The 25,467-nt window shown below is 38.8% G+C and overlaps 1 protein-coding gene across 2 annotated transcripts in view; it reads left to right on the top strand.

Moving 5' to 3' along the window:
• The window catches only part of LOC143121477 (delta(14)-sterol reductase TM7SF2), a 59,526-nt gene extending 37,249 nt beyond the window's left edge, over window positions 1-22,277 (top strand). For both annotated transcript variants that reach the window (XM_076281842.1, XM_076281843.1), the window contains exon 12: window positions 21,882-22,277. In XM_076281842.1, the coding sequence (XP_076137957.1) occupies window positions 21,882-22,042 (161 nt within the window). In that variant the 3' untranslated portion in view covers window positions 22,043-22,277. The remainder of the gene's footprint in view (window positions 1-21,881) is intronic.
• The last annotated feature ends 3,190 nt before the right edge of the window (window positions 22,278-25,467 follow it).

Here is a 25,467-nt window from a genome sequence, read left to right as displayed (position 1 = left end):
GTACCTCTTGACGTGTGTGCCAAATTTCATGCGTTTTCACCGATGGGAAGAACCTCTTTTGGCATCACAATTCATCACATTTTAGTCCGCACAAAATCCCAAATACCTCACTTCCTGTTAGGCGTGGCTAATACATTGTACATACGAAAGTTGTTCATCTTGGGGAGATACACACACCTACCAAATTTGATGCGTCTAGCTGAAAGTATGTGCCAACCACTGCCTCAATCACCTAAGGGGGCGCTACTGAGTCCCTGGGCCACGCCCGGGGCCAAGCTCTTGTACCTAACTGCTTTGCGTGACACCTGATATGTGTGCCAAATTTCAAGCGTTTTCGACCATGTTAACCACCTCAAAAAAGGAAAACGCTCTGAGACAAAGTTAATATAATAATAATAATAATAATAAATATAGCCGCAAGCGGCAATGGCGGGCCCGAGCACCTGCGGGCCGCAACCCGTGACATGTCGGAATCCAACAAAGCACCGACGTGGTGCGTTTGTGAAATGTACATATTTGATGCGTGTTCTATATGTTTTTGTATTTTATTTTCTGCCACATGTACTTGCTTGGCCAGGTGGGGGCGCAATGCAAGGCAGGCCCATTGGGTGTCATCATCATCATAATATATATTAACCTGAGAAATTTCAGACCATTCATTTTAAGCAAAGAACATTTCTGATACACTTTTTGGCCAGATGGTGGCGCTATATTAGGCATTTGAATTACACATGTGAATATCATCACAATAATGATATCCAATATTTTGCAAAGTTTCAGATCAACCAATATAGGCATTACCAATTTCTGGCACATTTTCCTGCTTGGACAGGTGGTGGCGCTATGACAGGCAAGCCCATAGGGTCTCTGGATATCACTATAATTATAATATCTATTAACCTGAGAAGTTTCAAAACTGTCATTCAAAGCATAGAGCATTTCTGGCATATTTCCTGTTTGGCCAGATGGTGGCGCTATGCTAGGCATATGAATTATATGTGTGAATATCATCACAATAATGATGTCCAATATTTTATAAAGTTTCAGATCAGTCACTTAAGGCATTGTCCATTTCTGGCACATTTCCTACTTGGCCAGGTGGTGGCGCTATGCCAGGCAGGCCCATTGGGTGTCTGAATATCATCATAATCCTAATATCTAGTAACCTGAGAAGTTTCAGACCATTCATTCAATGCACTGTGACTTTATGACACATTTCCTGTTTATGTGGTGAGATATTAAAATCATGACATATTACAACATATCAAAAATTCCTTCGCAATTTAACATCAGCAACATCTTGGCATCATATTTGCCAAATTTCAAATGAATGTGACAAACCGTCTAGGAGGAGTATGTTAAAATTGATCATGTGACATCAGTGTAATTGCCATTCTTTCTGTTGCCAGGTGGTGGCGCTATGTCAAATATGAATGACCTGTGAAATTTAAAACATTTCAAGCCATGCATGGTGAATTATGACACATTTATTGTTTATGTGGAAGGGTATTAAAATGAATAATTTCGCCATTTCGTCAAATTACAACATATCAAAAAAAAACTTCACAATTTATAATCAGGAACATCTCGGCATCATGTATACCAACTTTGACATGAATCGGAGCAACCGTCTAGGAGGAGTACGTTAAAATTGATCATGTCCACAACGCACAAAATCTCAATTACCTCACTTCCTGTGGGCGTGGCTAATGGCATGTTAATACAAAAGTTGGTTGTTTTTGGGAGTTACATACACCCACCAAATTTGGTGTGTGTATCTAAAACTATATGCCAACCACAAGTCACTGTGACGTAAGGGGGCGCTATGGAGTTCCTGGGCAACGCCCGGTGCCAAGCTTTTATCCCTGTCTATTCACTGTACTACTTGATGTGTGTGCTAAATTTCATGCGTTTTCGACTATGTTAACCACCTCAAAATATTTGCCAACCACGAGATCAGTCACCTAAGGAGGCGCTAGCGAGTCCCTGGGCCACGCCCGGGGTCAAGCTCTTGTGCCTAACTGCGATGCATGACACCTGACGTGTGTGCCAAATTTCAAGAGGTTTCGACCATGTTAACCACCTCAAAAACAGGAAAGCAAAAAAGTGAAATAACAATAATAATAATAAATATAGCCGCAAGCGGCAATGGCGGGCCCGAGCACCTGCGGGCCGCAACCCGTTACATGTCGGAATCCAACAAAGCACCGACATGGTGCATTTGTGAAATGTAAATATTTGATTCGTGTGCTACTTGTTTTTGTATTTTATTTTCTGCCACAAGTACTTGCTTGGCCAGGTGGTGGCGCTATGACAGGCAGGCCCATTGGGTGTCATCATCATAATATATATTAACCTGAGAAATTTCAGACCATTCATTTTAAGCAAAGAACATTTCTGATACACTTGTTGGTTGGCCAGATGGTGGCGCTATGTTAGGCATTGAAATTACCCATGTGAATATCATCACAATAATGATATCCAAAATGTTTGTAAACTTTCAGACCAATCACTTACGGCATTGTCCATTTCTGGCAGATTTCCTGCTTGACCAGGTGGTGGCGCTATGCCAGGCAGGCCCATTGGGTGTCTGGATATCATCATAATCATAATATCTATTAACCTGAGAAGTTTCAGACCATTTATTCAAAGCATAGAGCATTTCTGGCACATTTCCTGCTTGGCCAGATGGTGGCGCTATGCTAGGCCTGTGAATTACGCATGTGAATATTCTCACAATAATGATATCCAATATTTAATAAAGTTTCAGATCAATCACTTAAGGCATTTTCCATTTCTGGCACATTTCCTGCTTGGCCAGGTGGTGGCGCTATGCCAGGCAGGCCCATTGGGTGTCTGGATATCATCATAATCATGATATCTATTAACCTGAGAAGTTTCAGACCATTCATTCAATGCACTGTGATTTATGACACATTTCCTGTTTATGTGGTGAGATATTAAAATCATATCAAATATATTACAACATTCAAAAATCCATTCACAATTTAACATCAGCAACATCTTGGCATAATGTTTGCCAATTTTCAAATGAATCTGACAAACCGTCTAGGAGGAGTATGTTCAAATTGATCATGTGAAATCAGCATAATTGCCATTCTTTCTGTTGCCAGTTGGTGGCGCTATGCCAAACATGCATTATGGGCATGTGAATATTATCATTAACATGGTCTTCAATGACCTGTGAAATTTAAAACATTTCAAGCCATGCATGGTGAATTATGACACATTTATTGTTTGTGTGGAACGGTATTAAAATTAACAATTTCGCCATTTTGTCAAATTACAACATATCAAAAAAAGGCTTCACAATTTAGAATCAGGAACATCTCGGCGTCATGTATACCAACTTTGACATGAATCGGATCAACCGTCTAGGAGGAGTACGTTAAAATGAATCATGTCCACAACGCACAAAATCTCAATTACCTCACTTCCTGTGGGCGTGGCTAATGGCATGTTAATACAAAAGTTGTTTGTTTTTGGGAGTTACATACACCCACCAAATTTGGTGTGTGTATCTAAAACTATATGCCAACCACAAGTCACTGTGACGTAAGGGGGCGCTATGGAGTTCCTGGGCAACGCCCGGTGCCAAGCTTTTATCCCTGTCTATTCACTGTACCACTTGATGTGTGTGCTAAATTTCATGTGTTTTCGACCATGTTAACCACCTCAAAATATATGCCAACCACGGAATCAGTCACCTAAGGGGGCGCTAGCGAGTCCCTGGGCCACACCCTGGGTCAAGCTCTTGTACCTAACTGCGATGCGTGACACCTGACGTGTGTGCCAAATTTCAAGAGATTTCGACCATGTTAACCACCTCAAAAACAGGAAAGCAAAAAAGTGGAATAACAATAATAATAATAATAATAATAATAATAATAATAATAATAATAAATAATCCTTACAAAAACAATAGGGCCTTGCGCCCTTCGGTGCTCGGGCCCTAATAATAATCCTTACAAAAACAATAGGGCCTTGCGCCCTTCGGTGCTCGGGCCCTAAATATAGCCGCAAGCGGGAAATGGCGGGCCCGAGCACCTGCGGGCCGCAACCCGTGACATGTCGGAATCCAACAAAGAACCGACGTGGTGCATTTGTGAAATGTACATATTTGATACGTGTGCTATTTGTTTTTGTACTTTATTTTCTGCCACATGTACTTGCTTGGCCAGGTGGGGGCGCAATGCAAGGCAGGCCCATTGGTTGTCATCATAATCATAATATATATTAACCTGAGAAATTTCAGACCATTCATTTTAAGCAAAGAACATTTCTGATACACTTTTTGGATGGCCAGATGGTGGCGCTATGTTAGGCATGGAAATTAGACATGTGAATATCATCACAATAATGATATCCAAAATTTGTGTAATCTTTCAGATCAATCACTTAAGGCATTGTCCATTTCTGGCACATTTCCTGCTTGACCAGGTGGTGGCGCTATGCCAGGCAGGCCCATTGGGTGTCTGGATATCATCATAATCATAATATCTATTAACCTGAGAAGTTTCAGACCATTTATTCAAAGCATAGAGCATTTCTGACACATTTCCTGCTTGGCCAGGTGGTGGCGCTATGCCAGGCAGGCTCATTGGGTGTCTGAATATCATCATAATCATGATATCTATTAACCTGAGAAGTTTCAGACCATTCATTCAATGAACTGTGATTTATGACACATTTCCTTTTCGTGTGGTGAGATATTAAAATCATATCAAATATTTAACATATCAAAAATCCCTTCACAATTTAACATCAGCGACATCTTGGCATAATGTTTGCCAAATTTCACATGAATCTGACAAACCGTCTAGGAGCAGTATGTTCAAATTGATCATGTGACATCAGCGTAATTGCCATTCTTTCTTTTGCCAGTTGGTGGCGCTATGCCAAACATGAATTATGGGCATGTAAATATTATCATTAACATGGTCTTCAATGACCTGTGAAATGTAAAACATTTCAAGCCATGCATGGTGAATTATGACACATTCATTGCTTATGTGGAAGGGTATTAAAATGAACAATTTCGCCATTTCGTCAAATTACAACATATCAAAAAAAGGCTTCACAATTTATAATCAGGAACATCTCGGCGTCATGTATACCAACTTTGACATGAATCGGATCAACCGTCTAGGAGGAGTACGTTAAAATTGATCATGTCCACAACGCACAAAATCTCAATTACCTCACTTCCTGTGGGCGTGGCTAATGGCATGTTAATACAAAAGTTGTTTGTTTTTGGGAGTTACATACACCCACCAAATTTGGTGTGTGTATCTAAAACTATATGCCAACCACAAGTCACAGTGACATAAGGGGGCGCTATGGAGTTCCTGGGCAACGCCCGGTGCCAAGCTTTTATCCCTGTCTATTCACTGTATCACTTGATGTGTGTGCCAAATTTCATGCGTTTTCACCCATGGGAAGCACCTCCTTTGGCATCATGATTCATCACATATTTCATCACATATTAGTCTGCACAAAATCCCAAATACCTCACTTCCTGTTGGGCGTGGCTAATGCATTGTACATACGAAAGTCGTTCATCTTGGGGAGATACAAACACCTACCAAATTTGGTGTGTGTAGCTGAAAGTATATGCCCACCACGGGATCAGTCATCTAAGGGGGCGTAAGGGGGCGCTGGCGAGTCTCTGGGCCATGCGCGGGGCCAAGCTTTTTTACCTAGCTGCTTTGTGTGACACCTGATGTGTGTGCCAAATTTCAAGACTTTTCGATTACGTTAACCACCTCAAAATATTTGCCAACCACGGGATCAGTCACCTAAGGGGGCGCTAGCGAGTCCCTGGGCCACGCCCGGGGTCAAGCTCTTGTACCTAACTGCGTTGCGTGACACCTGACGTGTGTGCCAAATTTCAAGAATTTTTGACCATGTTAACCACCTCAAAAACAGGAAAGCAAAAAAGTAGAATAACAATAATAAATAATAATAATAATAATAATAATAATAATAATAATAATAATCCTTACAAAAACAATAGGGCCTTGCGCCCTTCGGTGCTCGGGCCCTAATAATCCTTACAAAAACAATAGGGCCTTGCGCCCTTCGGTGCTCGGGTCCTAAATAATCCTTACAAAAACAATAGGGCCTTGCGCCCTTCGGTGCTCGGGCCCTAATAATAATCCTTACAAAAACAATAGGGCCTTGCGCCCTTCGGTGCTCGGGCCCTAATAATAATAATCCTTACAAAAACAATAGGGCCTTGCGCCCTTCGGTGCTCGGGCCCTAATAATAATCCTTACAAAAACAATAGGGCCTTGCGCCCTTCGGTGCTCGGGCCCTAAATATAGCCGCAAGCGGCAATGGCGGGCCCGAGCACCTGCGGGCTGCAACCTGTGACATGTCGGAATCCAACAAAGCACCGACGTGGTGCGTTTGTGAAATGTACATTTTTGATGCGTGGGCTATTTGCTTTTGTATTTTATTTTCTGCCACATTTACTCGCTTGACCAGGTGGTGGTGCTATGCCAGGCAGGCCCATTGGGTGTCTGGATATCATCATAATCATAATATCTATTAACATGAGAAGTTTCAGACCATTTATTCAAAGCATAGAGCATTTCTAGCACATTTCCTGCTTGGCCAGATGGTGGCGCTATGCTAGGTCTGTGAATTACGAATGTGAATATCATCACAATAATGATATCTGATATTTTATAAACTTTCAGATCAATCACTTAAGGCATTGTCCATTTCTGGCACATTTCCTGCTTGACCAGGTGGTGGCGCTATGCCAGGCAGGCCCATTGGGTGTCTGGATATCATCATAATTATAATATCTATTAACATGAGAAGTTTCAGACCATTTATTCAAAGCATAGAGCATTTCTGGCACATTTCCTGCTTGGCCAGATGGTGTCGCTATGCTAGGCCTGTGAATTACGAATGTGAATATCATCACAATAATGATGTCTGATATTTTATAAAGTTTCAGATCAATCACTTAAGGCATTGTCCATTTCTGGCACATTTCCTGTTTGGCCAGGTGGTGGCGCTATGTCAAGCAGGCCCATTGGGTGTCTGGATATCATCATAATCATGATATCTATTAACCTGAGAAGTTTCAGACCATTCATTCAATGCACTGTGATTTATGACACATTTACTGTTTATGTGGTGAGATATTAAAATCATATCAAATATATAATTTATCAAAAATCCCTTCACAATTTAACATCAGCGACATCTTGGCATAATATTTGCCAAATTTCAAATGAATCTGACAAACCGTCTAGGAGGAGTATGTTCAAATTGATCATATGGCATCAGTATAATTGTCATTCTTTCTGTTGCCAGTTGGTGGCGCTATGCCAAACATGCATTATGGGCATGTGAATATTATCATTAACATGGCCTTCCATGACCTGTGAAATTTAAAACATTTCAAGCCATGCATGGTGAATTATGACACATTTATTGTTTATGTGGAAGGGTATTAAAATTAATAATTTCGCCATTTCGTCAAATTACAACATATAAAAAAAAACCTTCACAAATTATAATCAGGAACATCTCGGCATCATGTATACCAACTTTGACATGAATCGGATCAACCGTCTAGGAGGAGTACGTTAAAATGTATCATGTCCACAACGCACAAAATCTCAATTACCTCACTTCCTGTGGGCGTGGCTAATGCATTGTACATACGAAAGTTGTTCATCTTGGGGAGATACACACACCTACCAAATTTGGTGTTTGTAGCTGAAAGTATATGCCCACCACGGGAGCAGTCATCTAAGGGGGCGTAAGGGGGCGCTAGCGAGTCTATGGGCCATACCCGGGGCCAAGCTTTTTTACCTAGCTGCTTTGTGTGACACCTGATGTGTGTGCCAAATTTCAAGACTTTTTGATTATGTTAACCACTTCTAAATATTTGCCAACCACGGGATCAGTCACCTAAGGGGGCACTCAAAAACAGGAAAGCAAAAAAGTAGAATAACAATAATGAAATATAGCCGCAAGCGGCAATGGCGGGCCCGAGCACCTGCGGGCCGCAACCCGTGACATGTCGGAATCCAACAAAGCACCGACGTGGTGCGTTTGTGAAATGTACATATTTGATGCGTGTGCTATTTGTTTTTGTATTTTATTTTCTGCCACATGTACTTGCTTGGCCAGGTGGGGGCGAAATGCAAGGCAGGCCCATTGGGTGTCATCATAATCATAATATATATTAACCTGAGAAATTTCAGACCATTCATTTTAAGCAAAGAACATTTCTGATACACTTTTTGGTTGTCCAGATGGTGGCGCTATGTTAGGCATGGAAATTACACATGTGAATATCATCACAATAATGATATCCAAATTTTTCGTAAACAGATCAATCACTTAAGGCATTGTCCATTTTCTGGCACATTTCCTGCTTGACCAGGTGGTGGCGCTATGCCAGGCAGGCCCATTGGGTGTCTGGATATCATCATAATCGTAATATCTATTACCATGAGAAGTGTCAGACCATTTATTCAAAGCATAGAGCATTTCTGGCACATTTCCTGCTTGGCCAGATGGTGGCGCTATGCTAGGCCTGTGAATTACGAATGTGAGTATCATCACAATAATGATGTCTGATATTTTATAAAGTTTCAGATCAATCACTTAAGGCATTGTCCATTTCTGGCACATTTCCTGCTTGGCCAGGTGGTGGCGCTATGTCAGGCAGGCCCATTGGGTGTCTGGATATCATCATAATCATGATATCTATTAACCTGAGAAGTTTCAGACCATTCATTCAATGCACTGTGATTTATGACACATTTCCTGTTTATGTGGTGAGATATTAAAATCATATCAAATATATAAGTTATCAAAAATCCCTTCACAATTTAACATCAGCGACATCTTGGCATAATATTCGCCAAATTTCAAATGAATCTGACAAACCGTCTAGGAGGAGTATGTTCAAATTGATCATGTGACATCAGTGTAAATGTCATTCTTTCTGCTGCCAGTTGGTGGCGCTATGCCAAACATGCATTATGGGCATGTGAATATTATCATTAACATGGTCTTCAATGACCTGTGAAATTTAAAACATTTCAAGCCATGCATGGTGAATTATGACACATTTTTTGTTTATGTGGAAGGGTATTAAAATTAATAATTTCGCCATTTCGTCAAATTACAACATATCAAAAAAAAACTTCACAATTTATAATCAGGAACATCTCGGCATCATGTATACCAACTTTGACATGAATCGGATCAACCGTGTAGGAGGAGTACGTTAAAATTGATCATGTCCACAATGCACAAAATCTCAATTACCTCACTTCCTGTGGGCGTGGCTAATGACATGTTTATACAAAAGTTGTTTGGTTTTGGGAGTTACATACACCCACCAAATTTGGTGTGTGTATATAAAACTATATGCCAACCACAAGTCACAGTGACATAAGGGGGCGCTATGGAGTTCCTGGCCAACGCCCGGTGCCAAGCTTTTATCCCTGTCTATTCACTGTATCACTTGATGTGTGTGCCAAATTTCATGCGTTTTCACCCATGGGAAGCACCTCTTTTGGGATCACAATTCAGCACATATTTCATCACATTAGTCTGCACAAAATCCCAAATATCTCACTTCCTGTTGGGCGTGGCTAATGCATTGTACATAGGAAAGTTGTTCATCTTGGAGAGATACAGACACCTACCAAATTTGGTGTGTGTAGCTGAAATTATATGCCAACCACGGGATCAGTCACCTAAGGAGGCGTAAGGGGGCGCTAGCGAGTCCCTGGGCCATGCCCGGGGCCAAGCTTTTGTACCTAGCTGCTTTGTGTGACACCTGATGTGTGTGTCAAATTTCAAGACTTTTCGTTCATGTTAACCACCTCAAAATATATGCCAACCACGAGATCAGTCACCTAAGGGGGCGCTAGCGAGACCCTGGGCCACGCCCGGAGTCAAACTCTTGTACATAACTGCGATGCGTGACACTTGACGTGTGTGCCACATTTCAAGAATTTTTGGCAATGTTAACCACTTCAAAAACAGGAAAGCAAAAAAGTAGAATAATGAATAATAATAATAATAATAATCCTTACAAAAACAATAGGGCCTTGCGCCCTTCGGTGCTCGGGCCCTAATAATAATAATAATCCTTACAAAAACAATAGGGCCTTGTGCCGTTCGGTGCTCGGGCCCTAATAATAATCCTTACAAAAACAATAGGGCCTTGCGCCCTTCGGTGCTCGGGCCCTAATAACTAGAGAATGTAATTCCAGGGAATTACGAGTGCATGAAAATGAAGCTAGGACAGACAGCATAGCTTAATAAAAGTTGATAGTTTAGAAGTAGACAGTTTAAAAGTTGAATGTAGATAGTTAAAAAGTTGTTAATAGACAGATAGTTTAATGGATGTTGATACACATAGTTTCATGAATGTTGAAAGTCTAAAAATGAAATGTAGATAGTTTAAAAGTTGTTGATAGACTGATAGTTTAATGCATATTGATAGACAAATAGTTTAAAGGCTCTATATAGGTAGATAGTTGAGGATAACTGACAGTTGGAATGGCTCTAATGTTTGTTAGCAGTTATGCTAACTATGTTAACAATGTTAATTATGCTAACAAAGTTACTTAGCTAACTTAGCTCATGTTTTCTAGCAGTTTTGCAAATTTTTTTAACAATGCTAACATGCTAACCATGTGACTTAGCTAACTTAGCTAATCATTTTTAGTAGTTATGCTAAAATGCTAATGATGCTAACATTGTTAACATGTTAACAGTGTTAACCATGTTACTTAGCTAATCATTTGTAGCAGCTTTGCTAAAAAATGCTAGCATGCTAACGATGTTAACTATGCTAACCATGTGACTCAGCTAACTTAGCTAATAATTTTTAGTAGTTATGCTAAAATGATAATTATGCTAACAATGCTAACAATGTTAATGATGCTAACTAGCTAGTGAGGACTTTTATTTTGAAAAAGTTGAAGGCAGAGGATACAGTTGATGGGAGTCATAGTTGACTGACAGTTACAACAGTTGAACAGTTGACAGTAGTTGAACAGTTAAAAAGTTGGATAGTTTGAAGGGACTTTTATTTTGAAACAGTTGTGGGCACAGGAAGCAGTTGAACAGGGTCTGTAGTCTTAATACAGCCATATTGTATGCTTAAAGCCTGAGACAGCCTGAGACAGTGGCTGCAGGTGGCCTGAACACCTGGCATGGGATTCTAATTGCTCTATTGTGATGTCATAATCTAATGTTAAGTCAATGGGGAAATTTTTGTAGTTTTTAATTAATAGTTTAAAAAGTATAAAAGTTACAAAGTTGAAAAATACATAGCTGAAGTCACATAAGTATGACCTACGCAACGCAGTTTGAATTAAGTTTCTAAGTTAAACGGTTGAAGCTGTATTAAACGCACAAAAAGCGTTAGAAGAATAATAATAACTAGAAATGCAATTCCAAGGAATTACCAGTGCATGAAAATGTTAAGTTGTGATGTAAAATATCATATATAGTTAAAACAGATAATACAGAGATGGTTACTACGGTGATGCTAGGATAGACATGGTGGTTGCATAGCTTAATAAAAGTTGATAGTTTAAAAGTAGACTGTTTAAAAGCTGAATGTAGATAGTTTAAAAGTTGTTGATAGACAGCTAGTTTAATAGATAGTTTAATGATAGTTTAAAAGTAGACCGTTTAAAAGTTGAAGGTAAATAGTTTAAAAGTTGTTGACAGACTGGAAGTTGAATGAATGTTGATATTCAAATAGTTTAATGGCTGTGTATAGGTAGATAACTGAAAGTTGGAATGGCTCTAATGTTTGCTAGCAGTTATTGCTAAGATTTTTAACTATGCTAACCATGCTACTTAGCTAATGTTTTATAGCAGTGCTAGCAATGCTAACCTGTTAACCATGCTACTTAGCTAACGTTTTCTAGCAGTTTAATGAATGTTGATATTCAAATAGTTTAATGGCTGTGTATAGGTAGATATTTGACGATAACTGAAAGTTGGAACGGCTCTAATGTTTGATAGTAGTTATACTAAGATTTTTAATTCTGCTAACCATGCTACTTAGCTAATGTTTTATAGCAGAGATAGCAATGCCATGCTACTTAGCTAACTTAACTAACATTTTCTAGCAGTTTTGCTAAACATGCTAAATATGTTAGCAATGCTAGCATGCTAACTATGTTAACCAAGTTACTTAGCTAACTTAGCTAATCATTTTTAGCAGTTATGCTAACTATGCTAACTAACATGCTAGCATGCTAATTATGCTAACCATGTTACTTAGCTAACCTAGCTAATCATTTTTAGCAGTTTTGTTAAAAATGCTAACAATGTTAGCAATGCTAACATGCTAACTTTGCTAACCATGCTAACTAGCTACAGTGGGTAGGAGTCATAGTTGATGAAAAGTGTTGACATAGTTGATGACAAGTTAAAAGTTGTTGATAGACAGCTAGTGAATGTATATAGTTTAAAAGTTTAAAAGTTGAATGCAGATAGTTTAAAAGTTGTTGATAGACAGCTAGTTTAATAGATACATAGTTTAATGATAGTTTAAAAGTAGACCGTTTAAAAGTTGAATGTAAAAAGTTCAGTAGTTTAATGGGTTACATTGTTTAACAGTGGATTATTGTAGTGAGGACTTTTATTTTGAAACAGTTTTGGGCAGAGGAAACAGTTGAATAGGATGTGTAGTCTTAATTGACCCAGATTATATGCTTAAAGCCTGAGGCTGCAGGTGGCCTGAACACCTGCCATAGGATTCTAATTGCTTAACGGCCGTATTATGATGTCACAATCGGCAATGTTAAGTCTATGGGGATTTTTAAAAAGTTTTTCTTTAATAGTTTAAAAAGTATAAAAGTTTCAAAGTTGAAAAGACATAGCAGCTTTGTCCGTTTGAATACCTACGTTACAAAGTTTGAATGAAGTTTCTAAGTTAAACTGTTCAAGATAAATAGCGTACGGAAAAAGTGGTAAGCGGAATAATAAGAAGAAGTTGCCTAGGAAAAACAGTACAGTGCATTTTCATGCACTGTAATAAGAAGTTGCCTAGGAATAACAGTACAGTGCATATTCATGCACTGTAATAAGAAGTTGCCTAGGAAGAACAGTACAGTGCATTTTCATGCACTGTAATAAGAATAATTCAGATAACAGTAGAGTGCATTTTCATGCACTCTAATAATCCTTACAAAAACAATAGGGCCTTGCGCCCTTCGGTGCTCGGGCCCTAATTAACAAGGAAATAGAGCCCGACCGATAAAGGATTTTGAAGGCCGATACCGATGCAAATATTTGTTGATTTAAAAATCCGATATATCGGCCGATATATATATATTTTTTCAGAAACGCGCAACAAAACATTAACAGATTTTCCTAACATTAGTTATTTGTAGTTATTTATGAGTATTGACTAAAATAATATGATAATGCATTTCAAAAACAAACTTGTTTATTTTTAAATAATATTGTCACAGTGGAACAGAGGAACATCGAAATATATTAAAGTTCTGATAAATAAAATGTATAAAAATAGAAACTTAAGATATGAAACTTAGTCTTTTGAACAAAAACATAATAACAACAACAACCAAATCAAAGTTACCAGTATTAAAAGACTTAGTAAGCTTCATAAATATAACTTTGAACTAAGACTTAATAATTACAAGAAAATAATTGTTATTTCAAGCAATGTATGTCTCGTGACCAAATCACCATGAATAGAGTGTCCCAGTGACTTCCGTTTTACTTCCGCTACAAGGGACCTGTCTTTCAAAAAAATATGAACGGGAGTTAATGGAGAGATAACAATTATTTTTTGGTCCAGTTTGAATTGTGCCACGAATTTCACATATGATGTGTGTGAATTTAAAAGATAATTTTTCACGTCAAGAAAGTACTGTTGTTCGATAGACTTCAAAAGTTATGTTGGTTTTGTGCGAATCCGCTCAGTGGACTACATCTCTCGTCTCGAGCGATGTACGTCACCAACGTAATGAAACGATAAGATTAGCATGCTAGCTGTTATGCTAGTTAACAGTTGCATCTTGCTGCCTGCTATATCACTTAACAGTATCTAATGTACAGTCTATGGACGAATACAACTTACCTGATGTGTTTAATCCTCTGACTCATGGTATTTTCATCGGCAAGGAAAGCCCAATTAAGATCTGTTGCTGGTATGCTTGTACAATCTAGTGTGGCTGTGAATGAGCTAACGTCACTAGCGCGACTGATGGGTTTGTAGTCGTTGGAATTATGATCTTTCACAATGTTGTAATTCAATAGTTACGAAACAAACTGCAAATGTCTTTACATGAAAAATTGTCTTTAAAATTGACAAACATCATATGGGTAATTCAAGGCACAAGTCAACCGGGACCAGAAAATCATTTATTTTTCGCCATAGACGCGTTCAACATTTTTTGAAAGATAGGTCCCATGGAGGCAAATAGAAGTGGCGTCACTGGGACACTCTATACACTTCACTGATGATCTCACTCGCGGATAACTGGTTCTCTCTGCCCGACTCTGGCTGGACGGTGTAGAGTGCCCTCTGGTGGACAAACTATACAATGCCAACACTCATGACATGGTTGAAGGGTGTTTCGTCCGTTTTTATTTTATTTTTAAAATATTCATTTATCGGCCATTATAAATGCTGATACCGATAGTTTGGGAAATGCCTTATATCGGCCGGGCTCTACAAGGAAACATAAAAGACACAAGATGGAATAATTAAGACAGATACAGAACTCAATGCAGTTAGTAGAAGGCATATGAGAACAGTTCTTGATTTAAAACAGAGCTGAAAAGCATAACAGCTAAAACCTGCTTCACCATGGTTAGTTCTAACAGTTACGAACAGGTTTTTCTCCCGAGACTTGAGAGGTCTAGAGGGTGTGTACAGTGTTGGGAGTAATGCGTTACAAAAGTAATGTAATTACTATAATATATTGCTGTTTGCGGTAACGCGGTAATGTAAGGCATTACAAAAAAAAATTGGGTAATATTTACTCGGTACAAACTTCAGTAACGCGCGTTACAATGCAGTTTAACCCAAAATTAAGCGCTTGTTTTGTTTTGATACATATTCGCAAACACCACGCGAGAACAACAGAGGAGAAAAAATCCGCGCAAAATAGTAGAACGTTATCTCCTGATAGCCTACTGGTTGAATATGACTGTGGCTGCAGCAGACTCGCAGGCGGACTCTATTTGCGGGATGGACATAAGCCTACGCTCATTATTTTCAGCTTGTCAGAGACAAGGCTATGAAGTACATAATAATTAGTGCACTTTGTGTGCGAAACCGAAAGATCTCTCAGCTCGCGAAATAGCACAAGTAAATTAATGAAACATCTAAAGTAGTGCCACGCTAATCTTTTTGATTCTTGATCACAAACTATGCTGTTGTGCATGTCAGCTTTGTGCTGTGAACTTAAATTGAAGAGAATAAAGGGATAGAAATGCAGAAAAAGATTGTGTAGCCTGGCAGTGCCACCGCTGCTTGGGCACCAAAGGACAGAGGGGGCACCCAAACGTAACCAATGAACAGTAGCTTTACTGCAAACTGCGTTTCACTCTTCATCAATAACGTTTACAATGTCAAAATGCACTAACACGATGTTACATGCAAGTTGGATACCTTTTGGGTTCTCTCTATCACCAACTAGTACTAGAATTGGTGGGTCTTCAATCATTCGTTTTCCAAGCATTTAGGCTACATGAAGCACATGATATGCTGAGTCGACTGAAACGCATTCCATTCAGATAGCTAGGTGGATACCAGGCTCATAATTCACTTGTATTCGCAAAACGAAATGTGAAGCAACATGTCATTGCATACTTCCATTTCCAAAGCAGTGAAGGTTGCTTAAAACAACTAAACATTGTGCATATTATTGTTAATATTGTGCTATCAATGTAACTCAAACAAATAAGGCTTGTAAACAAGAGCTGGCAAAAGGGCATTATGACAACGTAAAGATCAATGCCCTTAAAGTGACAGTGCACCATTTATAAGTAAAACAGCATTTCTTCAGAAAGTAATGTTTAAAAATACACAGTAATGGTCTGTAAATAATAGGCCTTTTATTTTACGTTAGGTGTTTGAGTTATCATTTAAATGTCACTCACTCAAAGCCACTCACTTAGGGCACCGAAATGACCAGCAGGCCACCATCTTGACATGTCTTTATTAAAGGAACCGTATGTAAAAATTGTATTTCAATTAATCATAAAATTGCCCTGATATGTCACTAGACATTAAGAAATCATGTTCATTTCAAATACTTATATCACTGACAGCAGTAGTCTGGCCAGGATATTGTCATTTAAAAAGTGAAGTTGCAGCCCTCAACTGATGTTGATGTTGTCATGTTGTGTTTGGGCCTAATGCGCCACCCTCCACCTATCTACTAAGCACAAAGTCAGTAGTGTTTCGTCATCCGGTTGCCAACTCTGCCAGTCAGAGGGGAGGGGAAGGGGATACACCGCTCTACAGTAATTTGAAAGTGATTGTAGTACCCGTTTTGGCCACAATCTTACATACGGTTCCTTTAAGCTTTGATTTACAATATAGTAGGCTCTCTATTGATTTTAATGAGTAAGCCTAGGCCTTAAAAATAGTATTTCTATCACAATTTACCAGACTTTGACCTTTTGTCAGTTTTTAACAAAATTCTGACTATGATTGTTCCTTGTATTGCATTATGAGCACTGCGCCTATTGCATTCTACTGTTGCCTTAAGCCTAGCTCAGTCATTATGCTATACCACATCTCCCTCCATTGGAAGAGCAAGCTGCATTGAGCGTGATAAACTGCATTTAGAATGGCAAATCCATATTTCTAGATATTTTGGTGAAAGTAACTTAAAAGTAATGCAATAGTAGTGTAATGCCTTACAATTCAGAGACAGTAATATTATAATGTAACAAATTACTTTGAAATTACAGTAATAAGTAATGCATAGTACATTACGTTTTTTAAGTAACTTGCCCAACACTGGGTGTGTACTGCTGAAGCATGTCTGATTGGTATTTAGGTCCTGCTCCATTTGCTGATTTATAAACAAGCAGTAGCATACTGGAGTACTGCTAGTTCTTTTAGTTTTGTGAAAACCCTTGCTGCTGCATTTTGTATCACCTCCCCCCAAATAGCCTATACCCGGATAGCAAGAGACCAAGTGTTCAGTTATACTCCATATATCATTTTATTAACTTTTCTTAATATTCATGAGTCATGACCAGTGTTGCCACAGTTACCTTGAAAAAGTAATCTGATTACTGATTACTGATTACTCCTTTAAAAAGTAACTTAGTTACTTTACTGATTACTTGATTTTAAAAGTAACTAAGTTAGATTACAAGTTACTTTATTAGTTACTTTCAGCAGCTGCCGACAACACCCCCAACGCCTCAACAAAAAAATGATAACTGGTTTTGCCAATACTCACTATACTGGAAGTGCATTTTAACAGCAATGTATAGCAGACATCCCAACCTAACCTACTTAGATACTGAAATTCAGATGTTTGTTCTGTTTGTTTGTTCTAGATGTGTCTAAGTACACCAAATAAGGAAGGCCTATTGATAGAAATTGTTATAGTAAAATATGTAGATGTTTTTTCATGTAGCCTTGGCAACTAGCCATCTTGTAGCCTATAGGCCTGAGTAATATGCAAATGAAATTACACTTGTTAAACTCACCTCAACAAGTCTTTTGCAATCATTTAACCCGCCGTGAGCAATGCTAAAGTTGCTGTTACAAACAGTGCAGTGTGCAAGATTATCATTATGTTTTAATCTTTTGAGACAATGGGTACACTTTTGTGTAGTCTGATGTGAAATGGGTCTTAAATCTAACTTTTTGAGGGGCACTGACGCTGCCATGACGCTTCTGTTCCTAGATACACTGACTGAACTGATTAATTATGTTTGGGAGAAAAGAGATATAAGCACTTACACTGAAAACTGATTGGTTGATTTAGCAAAACAGACCAGGATGCTCTCTGTCTTGGATGCGCTTCAGGCACAAACGCACCACTCCTCTCTCTCTCCCTCTCCGTTGTGTGCGCATTAAGCTATGCACACGCGATTTGAAGCAAAGATTCTAGAATCTTTGATTTGAAGTCCGGTCTGGCTTGCGCGCCCTTGTTCGCTCTAGGTTCCGGGAGATTTTATGTAATTTGCGGGCGTCAGGAATATGTGGGAGACTCCCAAAACTTCGGGAGACTTGGGATGTCTAGCTAGACAGCACTTTGTCGCCAGCACAGAATGTACAATGTACCTTAATGTTGTCATGTTTAGCTGACACAAACTCAAAGTAATGACTGATGAAATGTGCATCTCTCTCTCTCCCTCCATTGTTGTTTACGTTTGTTTCGCTGCACGTGAATTGTCCTCATGCTGAAAACGTGAGCATAGCCTACATGACATTAATCCCCAAGACAAGAAGAAAGCAAAGAATATATCTTTTTATTAAGGAAAATGACAAAAATAGTAACGCACAGTAACTTAGATAAGTAACTTTAATCTGATTACTGGTTTGTAAATAGTAGCGCGTTAGATTACTCGTTACTGAAAAAAGTGGTAAAAATAGACTCGCGTTACTAAGTAACGCGTTACTGGCATCACTGGTCATGACAAGTTAAATTTAAAGAGATGGTGGTCCAACGGCGGACCACAAGTGGCACGCCACCGGCGGCATACCACCAGCGGACCTCTATCTGATTTTGCTATCTGGGTAGGCAGAAGGCTAGGCTAACATTACGGCTACAGCTTAGCAACACCCCATTCATTGGATAACTAAATAATTAAGTTTACTGTGTCCCCGTAAAATCTCAAGTCTGGGTTCAACTAGTCTACATTTCTCACAGAGTACTCGTCACACCGATATCACATTGCTTTCCAATGATATTAGCGCCAAGTTGCTGTGATAAGGTTTCGTGAGGAAATTATCATTGAATTTACATGACATTTTATCATATTTCTGAAAATATCTCTGTAAAATAAGCAGTTCCCCAGAAATCTGGTTTCGAAATTGCAACAAATTGCTGCATGGTTTCCAACTTTGGGCCAAAATTATAACGTAGCCTATTCTAAAGTAAACTATTTCTACATACATTAACCATAGAGTATTTCAGACTACCCCACTTACACAGATATATATGTTTCTACTGGTATGCTTCCTAGTGACATTAATGCAAAAATATGAAGAAAAATATATGAAATATCATAAAAATTGATTATTTGTTGATATAAAGCCTGGCAAAACACATATGCAAATCATACTTATCACATCTTACTTTAATCATTCACAATTGTGAAAGCAAGGACGCATAGAAGACGACTAGCTAAGGGACCGTTCGGCACCGGAGGAAAATAGGGGAGGGTCATGTCTTTTTATTCTTTGTTGAGGGGAGGGTCACCCATTTTTTTCATTCTAGGAGGGAGGGTCACCCAACATTTGTATTCATGAAAACATCAAAATTTGGGCCGTCGGCCTCGCATCTGCGGGCCTCGCACCTGGCAAAAGATGCATTAAGCGTTTATTCTTCATTAACGCCTAGGCTATATAACCTAAGCAAAAAGCTTAACGTGGCTTAATGTCCTAAAGCAACGATCAGTGATCACCAAATTTCTCTCATATTGTTCCTCATAATCACTAAGAACCTTTAGATTACCTGACGTGACAGCATGTTTCTTCAATCTCCTTCACTGACGCATATGGAAAAGGTTTAGGCCTAACGTCCCAATGCAGTTGCTCCTCATAACCATCTATAAAAATCTATCCCGAAGTTTTTTCTTTCAGAGCACGGGCATAACGCACTGTAGCCTACCTCATAATAGGCTTGAGATATAATTCAAAAGGGGACAAATAGGCCCTAGCTACTGCACTTAAAACTTAAAAAGATTGAACGAACCTTCCCGAACTTTAAAAATTGCGGTCAGTGGCTGGCATCGGGTGAACGAAACTTTTCGAAGTTGAATAGGCTATCAAAAACTATTTGCGCACCTCCATGTCACAGGAGAGACTATAGTGGGCTCCAGTGGCGCAAAAAGTGGGTATGCGCTATATGCGGCGCATAGGGGCGCCGCACCGTGGGGGCGCCAAAGCGATGGTAAAAAAAAAAAAAATAATAATAATATATTTGGTATATTCTATATGTAGCTACTGTTGTACGTTTCTAAATCATTTCTGCATTTCCTCAATGTTAAATAACATTTTAGAGGACTAACAGGCTAGAGTAGGCGCCCTATCTCATAAGATTCCATCATAGAATTTTGAATAGAAAAGGTAGTGGGGGCACCGTGAGCGCTGAGTGAGCAGGTACGAGTAGTGAGTTTTCGTCTATGGAAAAAGATGGATACAGCAAAAAAAGCTGTCAGGGGCTAAACATAGAAAAAGAAAGAGGGAAAATGAGATGGCATGTCAAGGGATGCGACAGTAGTTAAATAAGTGGATGGTGAAAAGCAACAGGTGGGATTTAAAGTGTGACATCTGTGTTTGGAGCGTTTGCTAATATGCCGATTGAAAGATAACCTATTCCATTAAGATAGAGGTGGCTACCATGCTCATACTGAACTTTTAATGGCAAACTGCAAACAGAAATGTCACGCTAGCAACAACTCATTACATGTTTCCATTTCCTGAAAATCCTAATATTAATAGCTTAATATTGTGCTGATAATGTGGCAAATGTGGCAAATAAGGCTAGAGTTGGATCAGCCTTATCCTTTGTGAGCAACAGCTGGCTGTCTCTTAAAGTGACAATGCACCATTTAACAATACTTCAAGTTCAAATTGGCAGAATTTCTTTAAAAAATAATAATTTACACTAATAGTGTAAATTATTGGCCTTTTGTTTTACTTTAGTTGTTTTGGTAACGCTTTAGAATAACATGTGCTTATTAGGTATTAACAGTGCATAATAAGCAGTTAACAATTCATTACTAACAGTTAGTTAACTGTTGTTATCATTTAATAACATTAACTAACTGTTAACATGCAGCTTGTAAGTGTTAATAAGCAGCCTTTTAGGTTACTTACAAGCATATTTGTTAACAGTTGTAAGTGTTAACAAGCAGCTTGTTAATGCTTGTTAATGGTGTATAAGACAAAAAGGTGGATAACTAATACGCTTATAAGACCTTTCTTACCTATTTGTAGTAAATTTTGCAGCCCCCCAATCTAAAGCGAGGACCATGTAGCCTATAGTTCCACAAGCCCAACCTTCTATCTCTCTATACTATATCTCTCTATCTAGCTTGGTTAGACAGTGATTTATTTGCATGGCTAGCCCGATGTCGAAGCACCACAATTGAAAAAGCTGTTGGTAGCATCGGCTAACTAGCGCCAGATTTTGGAGTACAGGGGACAAGCCGAGATGGGCTATGAGACATACGTTCCACTCGGTATCATGTTTCAATACACTTTAGGTCAATATCACACCGGAATTCTCCTTTAAAGTTCAAATGATATTTCAACATTATTCTCGAAATTTCAAGTTTAAAGTCGACTTGTCGAGTTTAATCTCGTCATGGCAAAAATATGTCATGTCATGTCATGAATAAATGATCAGAAATTCAGATTGTTTTCTGTTTTCAGAAGTAGTTTTCAGTATATATCAATATCATATTGATATAATATATTAATATCTGTCAATTATAATATTGTATATTTGACTGAAAGAGAACTGCATCCTACTGTAGTATTCTCCATTCCATCATCAGCCAAGGTTTTTTGTCTTCCATCTCCACCTCCAGGCTTGATCCTCACTTCTTTTCATGAAAAGATTATGTGCATTGGTTTTGATTATTTTACATTTTGATGTGTCCCTTAGGATTTTCAAGTGTTTTACCTTACATACCAGCTGTCCTCTGCACAAACATTCTGAGAGAGAGAGCCAATGAAAATGAGGAGGCATGTCAAGAAAAACATGGTGAAGCATGGCAGGAGTACTGTCGGTGTGTGCCATACCAACTGCTTCCTTACATATACTGAAGATATTTTATTGTTAAAAATAGTCATGCCTGAATATTTGATGGGCCCCTTGCCAACGTCAGGTGTGTTCAAATTTGCAGCACTTTTAGTTTGGTAGTGGTCAAGCTTTCTGTAAACTTTAAAGCTTTCTGCCCTTTTCTCTCCATTTCTTCCATGTGTTGCTATTGGCAAACTCAACTAAAATGTCAAGGTCCAAATTCCTGACAAGCTGACAATAAATTACCATGAGTGATAATGTACAGTGTCGTTCTTTCATTTTTAATTCTTGCCATCTGTCAAAATGATCCTTCTTCACTGTATGTTACTGACAGCCAAAAAATAATGCAGGACCTTAAAGGATAATTCCCGTATTTAGCACTTTGAGTCCCTTTTCTGGTTTGTTTTGGATGAACTAGTGGTGGACACCAACATTTTCATGGTTGGTCCTGTCTGTGACTCGTTTTGAATCGCCTTTACTGCTTCAGAGTGGCTGCCTACGGGCATGCACAAACATGTCCTTAAAACAACCCTTAACAACCAGCGTAAATTGCCATGGCCTCGGTTAAAACCTATCCACCTTTCGTAGTACGGGTTAATCGGGAAGTTACGCCACACATGATCAAGTTACTCTCGAAGTTACCCAGATAAGCCAGTAACCCCGCTTCGTAGTACAGGCCCCAGAAGTATTCTTTGTTTACCAAACCAAACCAGTGCCTATTTCTCGCTAAGTAAAATAAAACCCCAGCTGTGCAGTTTGCACCTCAGAAACGTACCTGGTGGTATGTTTGGCTGGGTCTGTGAAAAAGTTCCCAGGGGAACATTTCTCTAACGAGACCAGGGGCCTCATGTACAAAGACTTGCGTGGATTTCATACTAAAACATTGCGTACGTTCAAACCTGAAAAGTAGCGTACGCAGCATTCCGCGCAGCTTTTCTTTGTACATCCCAATTAACATGAAATTAAGCGTACATGCACGAGCATTAAACTCCACCCTCTCTCCTCCCTCAATCATACTCATTTTAATATGCTAACTAGAAGGCTAGAAGAGCGTAGACCTCTGCCAAGACAAAACGGCCTATCCCGCAATATTAATAACAATGAAAACTCATTTGTAGATCCATTCATACTCGAACCTGCTCCAAAGTGTAATAATTGAAATTATCAAATGAACTCATTGAGTGCCAAAAACGTAATATTACGTTTTCAATTCAATTGTTTATTTGTCACATACATTATACAGGTAGCCTATAAATGCAGTGAAATGCTTGTTCCACTGACTCCAAGACTGTGCAAAGGATATATATATATATATATATATATAAAGGGAGAAAAAGAAAGAAAGAAAAGTGCAAAGTGTTTAGGCTATGCTGGTGCTCCTGCTACAATCCTTATTTAGAATCCTGATAGCCTGGGGGTAAAAACTTTTCCGCATTCTCTCCGTGTTGGACTTCATGCAGCGGTAAGGTTTTCCAGACCGTAGGATAGAGAAGAGGCAGTTGTTGGGGTGACTGGGATCCCTGATAATTTTCCTTGTTCTCGACTGACATCTCCTTATGTAAATTTCCTGTAGGTTGGGTAGGGCACTTCTGGTGGTACGTTCAGCTGATCTCACTACTCTCTTTAGAGCTTTACGGTCTAGCTCAGTGCTATTTCCATACCAAGATGTTATACTCCCAGTGATAACACTTTCAATGGTGGTTCTGTAAAAGTTATTCAGTAGTTGTTGAGGTAGCTTAAAGTACTTGAGGCGTCTGAGGTGGAAAAGACGCTGATGACCCTTTTTCACCAGAGAATTAATGTGCTTGTCAGGTCTTCAGTAATATGGACTCCAAGATATTTAAAACTCTCTACCCTTTCCACTTGAGAGTCATTGATCATAAGTGGTTGATACGCCTGAAATCTATAAACCTCTCCCTGGTCTTCGTAACATTCAGGAGGAGGTTGTTTTCCTGGCACCAGTTAGATAACATGTCTACTTCACTCAAGTAAGCCTGCTCATTGTTCTTTGAAATGAGGCCAACTACTGCTGTGTCATCAGCAAACTTGATAATGATGTTAGAATCATGTACTGCTGTACAATCATATGTGTAGAGGGAATACAACAATGGACTTAAAACACATACCTGTGGTGCTCCTGTATTGAGAGTAAGGGATGAAGAGACTACCCACCCGCACGGCCTGGGGTCTACCATTCAGGAAGTTAAAAATCCATTTACACAGAGATGAATTCAGTCCAAGATCTTCCAACTGTGAGTAGTAATACAGGTTTGATTGTATTAAATGCTGAGCTAAAATCTATAAACAGCATTCTCACATAATTCCCTGCCCTGTCATCAAGGTGGGTTAATGCAGTATGCAGTATACAATTGATGGCATCATCAGTAGATCTATTAGTCCGGTATGCAAACTGCAAGGGATCTAGATTTAGGGGCAATGATGAGCAGATGTAATTTTTGACCAACCTCTCAAAGCACTTCATGGCTATAGGAACAGGAACAATTGTTTATCTTTTAAAACATGTTGGTACAGTTGACTGAGCCAAAGAGAGGTTGAATATTTCGTGAATACAGGAGCAAGTTGATCTGCGCAGGTTTTGAATAATACCACAGGCTTGCTAGTCTTTCACCAGAGATAAATCAAAAATGTAATATTGCAGCCTTCATGTCACCTGTAAAAATATGAGAACATGGACCTACTACATCAGGATACTCTGTAAACATTTTACACATAATCAGGAAGCTACTTTGCTGTTCAGTGTGTGATGTGTTAAAGTGGTACTACATTTAAAGAAACTTATTTTTATTCTTTGTTTCAAGTGCACAAGAAAATACCACATTATGATGATGATGGTTATGGTAACGCTCCAAAGCGACATACAAATACAAAACAATATAATACTTAAAACAGGGATCAATCAAAAGCCTAATAAAATAAACAATGAAAATGAGGGGGGGAAAGCAATAATAAGTAACTAGAAAAAGCAATTCCAGGGAATTACTAGTGCATGAAAATGCTAAACATATGGTGTGAAATATATTGTTAAAACAGATGATGTGCTAATTGGTAACCAACATGATGAGGTTTAATATAGTTGGAATGACTGAACTAGGTAGATAAGGTTTAATATAGTTGGAATGACTGAACTAGGTAGCCTAGATGAGGTTTAATATAGTTGGAATGACTGGACAGTTAAATAGGTGGATAGTGTAAAAGGTTAAATTATTTGCTAGGTAGATGAGGTTTAATATAGTTGGAATGACTGAACTAGGTAGATAAGGTTTAATATAGTTGGAATGACTGAACTAGGTAGCCTAGATGAGGTTTAATATAGTTGGAATGACTGGACAGTTAAATAGGTGGATAGTGTAAAAGGTTAAATTATTTGCTAGGTAGATGAGGTTTAATATAGTTGGAATGACTGAACTAGGTAGATGAGGTTTAATAT

This window comes from Alosa pseudoharengus, unplaced genomic scaffold, assembly GCF_046254945.1.
Source record: "Alosa pseudoharengus isolate Yale_2024_CS ecotype anadromous, Long Island Sound unplaced genomic scaffold, YU_APseudo_1.1 YU_APseudo_1.1_scf_13, whole genome shotgun sequence".
Lineage (NCBI taxonomy): Eukaryota > Metazoa > Chordata > Actinopteri > Clupeiformes > Clupeidae > Alosa > Alosa pseudoharengus.
Note: the sequence above shows the minus strand (reverse complement) of the source record. Positions and strands in the feature narration are given on the sequence as shown.